The 12,325-nt window shown below is 39.6% G+C and overlaps 1 protein-coding gene across 5 annotated transcripts in view; it reads left to right on the top strand.

Annotated features, from left to right (window-relative positions):
• LOC116588466 (laminin subunit alpha-2) overlaps positions 1–12,325 on the top strand; it is a 640,912-nt gene that overhangs the window by 592,645 nt on the left and 35,942 nt on the right. For all 5 annotated transcript variants that reach the window (XM_032339558.1, XM_032339559.1, XM_032339557.1 and 2 more), the window contains 3 exons: positions 718–838; positions 3,261–3,437; positions 6,867–7,015. In XM_032339558.1, coding sequence (XP_032195449.1) covers positions 718–838; positions 3,261–3,437; positions 6,867–7,015 — 447 coding nt within the window. The remainder of the gene's footprint in view (positions 1–717; positions 839–3,260; positions 3,438–6,866; positions 7,016–12,325) is intronic.

Here is a 12,325-nt window from a genome sequence, read left to right as displayed (position 1 = left end):
TACCTTTGGTTGCTTCATTTTGTTATTGCACCTCTATAAAATAAGGACTCTGGGGTCAGTCTGTAAATCCAGCGTTGAAGTATTTTTCTGGATGGTGTAATCCAAAAGGATGTTTCCTAGGCTTTGTTTTAGTTAAAAGCTTTAAAGAGAAATACAATATTATCTTAATCTGCAGCTGCCCCTTGTCCCCCTAAAAAAGTCTGAATGACAAAAATATTTTCTTAAAATAAATGAGTCCAGATTTTTTCCCCTAAATTTTGAGCAAGGTTTTGTTTTGTTTTGTTTTTAACTTTTTTTGGTATGTAGTTTTATTATGCTGCCTATACAATTGTCTACTCCTTGGTACCAAAAAAACCCACAAAAAACAAAAAACAAAACAAAACAAAAAAAACCCTTTCATTACGCATATGAAACATTTAAGAAATCCGCTAATTCCTGTACCTTGAATTTAAATTCTGTGCTGAGAATTTAAAAAGAGAGCAGGAAGAACTATATAAAGATTCTTTCTGCAGGATGGGGGTAACATGCACTTAATCTAACCAGTACATAACAGAAGCCGAGTTTGCTGGGTACGTGTGTGCCCATGTGCATGGTTCGAGATATGTGTGTATACTGTGTGGCCGTTTGCTGTATATGGCTTTTGTCCCATAGTCACAAACACTGTACTGCCATTTCCCTCATAATGTTGCTTTTGTTTTTCATGTAACTTTTCAACAGACCAGAAGTAAATTTGAAGAAATATTCTGGCTGCCTCAAGGATATTGAAATTTCAAGAACTCCATATAATATACTCAGTAGCCCTGATTACGTTGGTGTTACCAAAGGATGTTCACTAGAGGTTAGTTTGTTTTTAATGGCTTCCTAACACTTTTGTCTCTGATTTCATCTACTTAGTTTGGGGACTCTTACAGGGAGCAGTCCCTTGTTAATATATTTTAAATTCCTACCGATCCTAGTCCTAGCTATGCTTAAATAACAAAGCAAGATTGAAGCACTTCTGTAAATTACCAAAATCGCATAAATGTAGGAAATGGTGTGATAAAGACCCAATATTGTGAACCAATTTCCCACATGTGTAATACTCCATAGCATGCATTTTTAATTTAATCTCTCTTCTGGTTCTCTCTTCATTTCCAATATTACTTTTCCTTTTTCCTCATTTCTGTCATCTCTTTTAGATTGATTTTATCTTTGTGGCTTACATGTAACTTTATTAGCGGCCTCCAATTTTTTTCCAGTTTTTCCACATTCCACATCCGCGTTACACAAATAACAAGTAGCCATGTACACCATAAACATTAGTGTATAACATCTTGTCTAGTTTGAAAGTTTGAAAGTCAAACCTCCTTTTCTTTGAAAATGGTATGGATTAGGAGCCATCTACAAAGAACATCGTTGACAGGACCACAAAGTTCCCTGCTGTCAGGTCTCTTCAGTAACTTTTCTTTGTTGCTGAAGCAGCTCCTGAGTTCCATTTAATTCCTCTGCCCTGACTCTTCACTGGGAGCTGCCTCACAAGAGAGAGACACACACGTCCAGCTCCACTCTCTTAAAATGTCCATAAGTAAGAGCCAACAGTCGTCAGGAAATACTAGGAAGAAGTTTATGGGCATCCTAAAAGTCTGGGTTTTTTTTTTAATGTTAAATATATCATGTTTATACATTTTAGATTACCCCGATATGACAGAACTATCCATTTTAGTGTTTTCTCCAACTGGAATCACTGTAAGGCATGGCTGGAGAATGCAGGGAAATGAAGGGAGAATGAGGCGATAGAAAAAGTGAATCCGTCCCTGAGACATCAGGGGTAAAGACTGAAACTGAACATTCAGGGTCTTCATAGTTAGAATCTGCAATTTAGAATCAGCCATAGAGATCCACTGTGAGAAGCTTGGGGATAAGAAATAGGGAAATACAGAACTGAAACTAAGGATCCACACCGGCTTCTTTAAGAAAGTTTTACCGAGACTTTTAATCTTCTGAAGCCTAACTTTTATCCATGTCCAAAAGATATATGCATGAGGATGGAAAACTGTCCAGAAAATGAATAGCCTGTATGTGTGAAAATGATAATTCTGCAAAGGCACTTTTCAGTCACCAGGAATTATTTTACAACTGAAATATGAGGCAGAAATGATGTGGATAAATATTGAAAAGTCTGCACAGTAGTTTTATCTGAACTATCCAAAAGTCTATGATTTGAAAATTGGAAAAGAAAATAGATGATACATTTTACAGCACTTATGTCACTTAACTGGGCCTGGAAGACTGTGGGGGGAAATGTCCTCTGTGAGGGGATGCCTTGCTTTTACTCCAGCAAAATCCAGGACTTTTAAAGTGAGCATTTGAAGCCCTCAAAATGCCCAGCAACATGGGCTTGCTTAACTGAATCCTAGCGCATTCCTGCAATGGAATGTCCTCCTGCCATTAAATGTGATGAGACGATCTGTTTTCTGAGAAAGATAGCTACTACGTATGCAGTGAAAGAAAGACTTTACCAAAGAATGTGCCTGTCAGGATTCTGTTTAAATATGGAGGGGAGGAGAGAGTAAGAGGGCAAGGTTATGAAAAATAAATGGATGAATGCCTGCATAATGAACAGATGAATGAATGAATGAATGAATGAATGAATGAATGATAAAAGCTATATGCTTCTACACAGCTTCAAGATGGGGTGATTTTTGCTTTCTCTGCATAAACAATTAGTTGATAGATGGTATCCAAGGAATTATGAGAGTGTTTTCCACAGAGATTTAGAAAGATAGATTTAGACCAAAAGAAAATGTTGTCTGTCAGTGACAGTCGTTTGTATTTTAAATCAAAAGTGCTCAAATCAAAGCAGAGATCAGGGGCATCTGGGTGGCTCAGTGGGTTGAGCGTCCAGGTCACGATCTCAGGGTTCTGGAATGGAGCCCCGCATTGGGCTCTGTGCTCAGTGGGAAGCCTGCTTGAGGATTCTCTCCCTCTCCCTCTGCCCTTCCCCTGCTTGCTTGCGCTCTCTCAAATAAATAACTCTTAAAAAAAAATTAAAAAGAGGCCAGAATTTTTATTTCAACCCAATCTGCTCAGAAAGTTCAGTTACACCTGGAAGTATGTCTTCAGTTGCTCCCAAGCTCTCCATGTAACTGTGAGTTTCATGCTTTCCCAAACAATGTATTTCATGGTGACACTGAATGCCTGGAGGAGGGTAAGTGAGACAGAGAAATTAACTTAAATTTTCATTTCTGATCTTTTCTTCTGTTTTTCCGTTTTACCCACAGAATGTTTACACAGTCAGCTTTCCCAAGCCTGGTTTCGTAGAGCTGGCCCCTGTGCCCATTGACGTAGGGACAGAAATCAACCTGTCCTTCAGCACCAAGAATGAGTCTGGGATCATCCTCTTGGGAAGCGGAGGGACGCCAGTACAACCTCGGAGGAAACGAAGGCAAACTGGACAGGTACCCTCAGATCTCGCTGATGTTGCATTTTCCCTAGTACTCATATAAAACAGTTATTTTATAAGGAGTCTGGTGAGACATTTAGGTTGTATAAATCGCCTTTGTATTTTTAGATCTGCATCATTTATTTCCACTCTCATCTTTTTTACGGCAGTTCTCTCCACGAGGATTTTCCTTATTGGTCAGCGCTAGGTGTGCGGATACTTGCATTTGCACCTATATTTCATATGGGCTCAGCATATCTATATTTAAGGAGAGAAAGCTTAAAATAAATTCAGATTATAATACTCTTCTCTTGTCTGAGGGTCCAATTACTTACTGCATCTGTAGATATTCTGCGAAGGTCCCTTAAATTCTAATTTGAATTCCTTCTTAGGATCAATTTCTCAGTTTTGCTAGCCAACGTGATACAGTCTATTGAAGTCTGACCCACTCCAGCCTCTCTGGACACAGAGAAAATGGACTTGGGGTAGGAGAAGGCAAATAGAGCCCAACCCACGCAAGCAGAGACAGTAGCCTAGGCTCGGGTTCACTCATGACCTGAAGAGAAAGCCCACAGAGTAAGGTGTGAACTTCAATTTTCATACCCCATAGCCATTTGGTTCTGTTAAAAGCAATCTCTAAGGCATCATAAGTCTCTACTGCCTTGATATTCCTCCAGTACTTTCGATCTTGTGTTTTTAAGTATATGCGTTATTCCATTCAATCTTGTTTTTCTGAGTGAAAGAGTTTATAGAAATTATCTAGGCTGCCATTACCAAAGAATGGAATGCTTTACAAATATGTCCTTAAATATGCATGCATCCTTATAAACCAGGCTTTGTTTTTTGTGATTTTATGTGTTTTAAAAATCACATTTATCCTTTAAAACTGAGTAGTCAGTAATATGGTTGACCCTTCAACAATGTGGGAATTAAGGACACCAACCCCCTCACTAGGTCAGAAATCCACATATAACTCTTGACTCCCCAGTGACTTAACCGCAAAGAGCCTCCTATTCACTGGAAGCCTTGCCCATAATATACTCACTAGAGTAACATATTTTTTTTTATGTTATATCTGTTATATACTGTGTTGTACACTGTACTCTAAAAGTAAGCTCGAGAAAAGAAAATGTTATTAGCATCATAAAAAAGAGAAATACATTTACAATACCATGCTGTATTTATCTAAAAAAAAATCCACATATAAGTGGGTCCACACAGTTCAAAGCCATGTTATCCAAAGTATTATATAATAAATCTTATTCTTCCCCCCCCCAAAATAAAGCCTAAACAAAATAAATTTCAAAGATGTATAACCATGAGTAACTTGGGTTATCTCAGAAATAAAGAGTATTTCATTAACAGAAAATCTAGAAACTATATAAACATCTCAATAGCTGCTAAAAAAAAAAAAAAACTATTTGGCAAAAATTAATACTCATTCCTGATTTAAAACAAAAAACCAAATATAACAACATGGATGGATATTAGAAATTGAAGAGAAATGAGGGGGAAAAATGTACTACTCACTGTATGATGCCATTTTTACAGACTTCTAATACAAGTAACACCAAACAGGTGCTATTGGCCGGCTCAGTCGCTAGAGCACGTGACTCTTAATTTCAGGATTGTAAATTTGAGCCCCACTTTGGGTGTAGAGATTACTTAAAATCTTCTAAAAAAGTAATACTAAACAATATATTGTTTACAGATATATATGTGAGTTTTCAAAAACAATTTTTAAAAAGCAAGGGAATGATAAACATAAAATCCATGTTAGTGGTTACCACTGAGATGGTGAAGCTGAGGGATGGTTTGGGGAGGAAACTCACAGGAGATGCAATGGGTTGTTTCTTAAATTGGATGTAATTTTACTGGTATTCATTTAATTGTACAGTTGTGAACATGGCTTCATGATTTACATGTATGTCTCTTGTATTCTGAGGAATGTATCAAATAGTCATAATAAAAATGTCCTTTAAAGTAGGGAGGGAGGAAAAAGTGTTATTTTCTCTCATTTTTTAATACACATAATAAGCACTGAATACCCATAATATTTAAACTTCCTCTTAAATGCCTTCTCTTTAAATCCTGAAAAACAAAATTATTTTCTATTATAAATGATAAGCTAGTTATAAATAAAAGGACCAGATCAAACATTCTGAAGTAGATTTTCACTAAAGGTTATGTGTTTCCCAGGTCATTGTCAGATGGTTAAGCACCACCTACTGTCTCCAAATTTCTCCACCTGGACACTAAGAAAATGGACTTAAATCACCAGCTTTCAGGATTGGTCTTAAAATAGGCCCATTAAAACAATTAAAAAGAAAATACTAAGCCCTGTAATGCAAAGTAAATTGGAAATAATACGTTAATGTTTCAACATTTTAATGATAATAAATACTTTTTTTTTTTTTTAAATCTCAGAGTCAGTGCTATTTTAAAAAGGAAATAGTGTTAAATAGTTCCTGTCTGTTGTAGAACCAGTGTTGGTTACATTGACATATTTGCTTTTCCAAAGCTAACGTTTTGATGCCATGGGGTTATCTGTGACTGTTCTGCCAAAGAAGTTCATTATCTCGAACAATCAGTCCAGCTCAGAAAATCTTAATGGAGTGAGTAGTTTGCAGTTAGTTGCCCCTTTGGTGGACAGTGAGCGCTAGTCCAGATTCTCTGGACCTTCTGTGTTGGACACACAGCTGCTTAGATGATTCAGTAAGTCATCGATAATATTCTGATGTTGGACTGAAATGGTCTCCACCAGCTCAGGTGACCCAGGGAGGACGGAGAGATCATTGTACAGCACGTGCTCTCCCGCTCCACAAGAAAGGGAGCATGCATGGCTTCGGCTTTGGGGATGAGGACTGCATTCAGGCTCCCTGGGGTTCATAATCTGATCTCAAAACCATCCTGGTTGCTATAGTAACGGTAGCAAGAGGAAAGCAGTCATGTTTGTGGATGAAAAATTGTCTTCCTTCTCTCTAAGTGTGGGAGACAGGTTACACGTGGGTGATAGCAATCTATTCAACCAGCTCCGAGAACAAATTGGAGTCTAAACACTCAGAATGCCAGGAGATGGGGAGTCAGATCTGAGGTCTGGACGCGAGCTGTCCGCTTGCGAATAGAAGGCAGAGAGGAGGTATTGACACCCTTTGTTTCCAGTGGGTTTGGTGAATTAGAGACCCCCGTGCAAGCACAGCTGTTACCTGCAGCGTAGCAGATCTGCTTTGCAGAGACCTCTGTATCACACATCTGCTTTCCACATCCTCTAACAAGTAAAAATGGTCAATGACTCAAAAGCTATTTCCAGCTCTAAGAAAATATTGGGTCTTAAGGTCCCAGGTAAGAGCTCCAAGCCAAGGAACCTGCAGTTCTGTCCAGGAACGTGTAAGGCTGTCCCGGTTGAGACCCGTCCTTAACCTTCCATGACCCTTTGCTCTTGCAGGCCTATTACGCGATATTCCTGAACAAGGGCCGTCTGGAAGTGCATCTCTCCACAGGGACACGGACGATGAGGAAAATTGTCATCAAACCCGAGCCAAGTCTGTTTCACGACGGGAGAGAACATTCCGTTCACGTGGAGAGAACGAAAGGGTAACAACGGCTCTAGACAATTTGTCCTGACTCCCATCCACTCCCCTGCTCACACGACTCTCTGGACCTTTGCGCATGTGGTCCTACGGTGCATTGCCGAGCTGTTGAGCAGCGTAATGTCATCTTCTTGACATTTCATACTTCCGGGAACCTCATTTAACTTGGCCCCTAGGAATTCTCTTCACGTTTTTATTCTGTGCAGTTCTCCACTCTAGCTTTGGAGAAACCGACTGCATCTTCTGAAGCTGTAGATAAGAAAAATCCCTCCCTCCGCACCTCTCAAATATTCTCCTCTCAAATAAGGTATGTGCAGAGCGAGGCCCACGGAGGAGCTCAGCTGGAACTGGCCGCCTTTGGCAGCTGCTATTTCGTTCAGGTTCCAAAGCAGTTATGGCAGCTGCTTAGAAACCTGTCACAGAGCCAGAGTGTGGCAGGCAGCTGCAGGACCTCCTGAGAGCCGCTAAGTGCGTGCCTCATCCCTGCACCCCCCCTCCCCAGACCAAGGAGTGCTGGGGTCCCTGCAGAGTGGCTTCAGGAGGGAACAGAGCCCCAGAGAAAGACTGGAACAGGCTGCTGTCCCACCTCCCCGGTGCACGGAGGCTGCCTCTCTGAGGGACCAATAGAGCACTTGCTTCCCAGCCCTGAGTCACAGAATTGGCAGTACCCGCGTCATAAACTGCTCTCTCCTTTCTCCAGAATTCTGGGGCACTTAATATTTCCTTTATTGGGAAAGTCGTCTGTATTTTCATCAAAATGTTGTATGGCAACTCAGGTAATTAATTTAGAAGGACAGTTAGAGAAAAGGAAAACAGAAGCCCAGAGACTTCAGCCCTCGAAGCCTTGAGCAAGCCATTTCATTAGACTGAAGACATAGAAAAGACCTGGAAATCAAATGTGAGAAACCTCAAGACACAGAGGATATTTTTTAAAAAACAACAGTAAGAATGTATAGCAATTGTTCAGTGAGCAGATGCTATTCTATATAGACCTATATTTTCTAATTATCCTCTTGTGTGTAGAACAGTTTAGATAAGTAATAAGAAGGTTTTATCTTCTAAGTAAATGATAAAGCTTTCCTTGGCTCTTTTTTTTTTTTTTTTAATAGAGAGCATTGGGTGGTGGGCTAAATTGATACTAAGCTTTCTTGCAGAATGTCTACTAAGTGAGATGTTTAGAAAAATAAGGGATGGATGTTTGGACATACTAAGAACTTTTTCTAACCTAATAGCCAGATATTGTGGTCATGGTCTCTGAGAAGGAATGCAGACTGAATTTTCTCATTTGAATCTTAGAGATCTCTCTAAACTATTGTTTTACGTGTCTCCCAGACTAGATTTCAGGTTCTTTGCAAAACGTAAATCCTTCTCATTGTCAGAAGGACTTTGTAAATCTTTAAAATTTAGAGAATCTTGATAAACAAGTGCAGATTTGAGAAATATGGTTGACAAAAAGAAGTCATCCAGAATAATGTTATTTTGTAGAGAAAGTATTCTGCCATTCCCCACTGCATTACGATGTTGTGCTAAGGTGTCCTTTTAACAGGTGTCTCTTCAGGAAGGGCATTTTATTATGCCAACTTCACAGCTGTTGGCCATTAATCCAACCTTTATTTGATTAAGTTCAGTGCATAGTACATCCCTGAAAACTGGTCATTCGGTTAATTGACCATATAAACAAACAGTTTTGCCATTCGATGCTAATTAAAGGATAATGCATTGGACATATTAGTGGGTAGTCACTGAACTCTGTGGCAAAGCAAGAACACATTTGCTACCATAATGTCTCGTTCAAAACTCTGAGGTCAAAACACAATCATCACCTATCTTTTAAGCAAGTGCTTCAATTAACTGAGTAACCAGAGATCGCTAATGACCCTAAGAACATCACCTAGAAACATTTTTAAATGCTCCATGCCTATTCTGTGGCACTCCCTGTGTCAAACACTAGACACTTCCTTTTAACACCTCCATCTGTGCTCGCCAACTACCTACTCTTTTGTGTGACTTCAAAGATTGTATTATTTCGCGTTGATTATGATACTCTTGTTAATTTGGAAATACTTGCTTTCTCCCAACACTGTTCAGATCATAAATGTCAATTATCACTTCTTTTCCTAAAATCCTGGATAAGACAGTAATTTGAATACCACCTTATAAAATGATTGGATTTTTATCAAACGTGGAGGCAAACTTTTCAAGATTGTTCTTGCCCTATTCTCTCTCCCTCTGCCTCTCTTTACCCTCCTTCCCCCCCATCTCCCCTTTTCTACCCCTTCCTCTGCAAAAATCTCACTTAAGTCACTTTGATGTTTAATTCCGTGATAATCCAGTGATCCCTGCTTTCTATAACTGTTTTGCCCTCTGACCCTTCTGATCCTGACTCCACCTAAATGGCCAGTACAGGACAAAAGCATTAACCCCTACGAGTCTGGAGTAGATGCATAGGCAAGTATTCTCCTCTGTGAGAGCATTCTTCATACAGGTACAGAATTAGGCTGAAAGCCACAAAGTTAGATCAAATATTCCAGGAATAATTTGGGATTTCCAGAATGGGGATCATGATTTGGACACTGGAACCCAAGTATTTTTTACCATCCGAAATATGTTCAATCAAGATAAAATTACAAGGGTCCCTGGGTGGCTCAGTCAGTTAAGCATCTGCGTCTTGATTTCAGCTCAAGTCATGATCTCAAGGTCATGAGATGGAGCCCTGGCTCGGACTCCATGCTCAGTGGGGAGTCTGCTTGGGATTCTCTCTTTCCCTTTCTCTCTCGCTCCACTCCTTCCCCTTATGCACACTCACACAGACTCATGTGCACACTCACTCTCTCAAATAAATCTTTTTTTTTTTAATTGCAGATTTTGTTCTTCATGTAAATTACAAGTGTCTAGGCACCTACTTCTCTTAACATCTTCTTGCACATATATAACCCAATTGGTGGTCATTTGAAAACAAACGCTTAGACCCATATTTCAAACAAACAAGAAACCGAATATTAGTAATGAGATGTTTAATCATGAAACTCCAAGAATCAACTGGTGAAGTTGTAAGAAGATATAGCTAACTCGTCATAATACTAATAGTAATGTTTCTTATAGTGCTTTTTGCATATAATAGGTCCTCAGTAAAGAGTTACAGAATGAATACTTAAAAAAGAGGAAATACACCAGAATCATAATGAACACATTAATAATGTTCCTCTTTACAAAAGAACTAAATGCATAATCTAGTTTGATGCTCCTAGAATGTAAAATACAAGCAGGATTTAGCTATAGTCTTCCAGGAATGCCTTTATTAAGTAATATAGCTTCCATGCAATTCTTTAATTAATGTTTTCCATGGCTTAAAGTAGGTATTTTTATCCTCGTTTTATAAATGAATGAAGTGAGATTGAGCAAGATTAAAAAACTGGCCCAGGTCACACAGTTAGTAAGCTTCTACACTAATACTTAGCTCCAGTATCTTCCTTCTGAAAGCTCATTCTCATTCTCTATCTCCCCTACTGTGATCTAGTAAGAAAGGACCACTTTAATGGTCCTTGGGGCAGAACCTGATCGGAGAGTCTACATCAGAACCATGAGGGCCTCTGGCTCTCTAAAACCTAATTGAGATCAGAGATTTGCTCTTCCTGAACATTCTTTAATAGTGGCTCAAACCCCTCATTAAAACTCTTAAACATTGCTATGTCATGTTAGTAAGAAATTGCTTTTAGGAAAAAAAAAAAAAAGGGTGTTGGGGTTGCAGGGCTGCTTCTCAGTGAGTCACACATGCCCAGAAGTGAGTGTTTTTCTGAAAGTCTCTTAAACCACTCACATTCTTAGCAATAAAGTTTGAACCTTCTGATTTTTGCCAACACACTCTTCCAGAGTCTGGTAAAAAACCAATATGCCATTTCCCCCCATGTCCTTTGAAAATAAATCCAACCTGCTCCCTCTGTACCCCCTGAACAATGACATTTTGAGCACCGATGACATCCTTCTTCTTCTTCTTCTTCTTCTTCTCCTTCTTCTTCTTCTTCTTCTTCTTCTTCTTCTTCTCCTTCTTCTTCTTCTTCTTCTTCTTCTTCTTCTTCTTCTTCTTCTCCTTCTTCTTCTTCTCCTTCTTCTTCTTCTCCTTCTTCTTCTTCTCCTTCTTCTTCTTCTCCTTCTTCTTCTTCTCCTTCTTCTTCTTCTTCTTCTTCTTCTTCTTCTTCTTCTTCTCCTTCTTCTTCTTCTCCTTCTTCTTCTCCTTCTTCTTCTTCTCCTTCTTCTTCTTCTTCTTCTTCTTCTTCTCCTTCTTCTTCTTCTTCTTCTTCTTCTTCTTCTTCTTCTTCTTCATTCTTTTACATCTGAACCCTCTCAAAGTGGACCAATTGCTCAGGGCCATTTCAGAACATCTTTGCCCTGGTTTACTATTTGTAGTTCCACATGTGGTTTTTGGTTTTTATAAAATCAAGTGAGATGACATTTTAGGACTGAGTTTTCCATCTAAGTACTTTGGTTTTCTGCCCAGATATGTAGTAAGTTTTCAGTAATCCATTCGTGATCCTCAGGCTAGTGACTAATACTTACTAATAGCCTCGTGCTCCTTGCGTGGGACTGAAATTCAAAATCTTCCAGAACAAAAGAAAAAAATGCCTTTGGTCATTTTCATCATCAGAACTCTTTGTCTGCCTTGATTCTTTGCCCCAGGACCCAAGGATTGTTGTGAATAAGTAGCATGAGATTCTCAATGACTAGTGTGTGACTTATCTCCCCTAAGCAAATTAGGGAAATGAATGAAACACTCACTAAGGAAAATCATCGCAAGGAACAAGTAGCATGATGCTCTTGCCGGCCTCTTCTATTCCAGAAGCTAGCAGCTGGGGCTGGATGCCTGGATGGCTCAGTAGATTAAGTGTTTGCCTTTAGCTCAAGTCTTGATTGCAGGGTCCTGGGATCTGCCCCATCTCAGTGTCCCCTCTCAGTGGGGAGTGTGCTTCTCCCTTTCCCTCTGCCCCTCCCCCCACCCCTGCTTGTGTGCTCCAGCCATACTCTCCCTCTTTCTTAAAAAAAGAAAAAAAAAAAAAAGCTAGCAGCTATGTTTTTTATAAAATGCCCTGTAAGCGTTTGCTGTGGTGTCCTGCGATCCAAACTCTCGGGAGCAGAGTTTGTCCCCCAGCAAGGAGATAATAGCTAGCACAAACCAAGAAATAAAGAACCAAAGAGCATATGCCTCCCCTGCTGTGCTAAACCCACTGAGCCTTATCAGATTCCACATAACCACACTGTACGGAATCTCAGCTCTACAGGCTTCTGTGTGGGGCTGCTGTCACCAACAGAACCAAGGGTG

Source organism: Mustela erminea, chromosome 4 (assembly GCF_009829155.1).
Source record: "Mustela erminea isolate mMusErm1 chromosome 4, mMusErm1.Pri, whole genome shotgun sequence".
In the NCBI taxonomy this organism is placed as follows: Eukaryota; Metazoa; Chordata; class Mammalia; order Carnivora; family Mustelidae; genus Mustela; species Mustela erminea.
The sequence above is the reverse complement of the archived record's forward strand: the minus strand, read 5'-3'. Positions and strand labels throughout refer to the sequence as shown.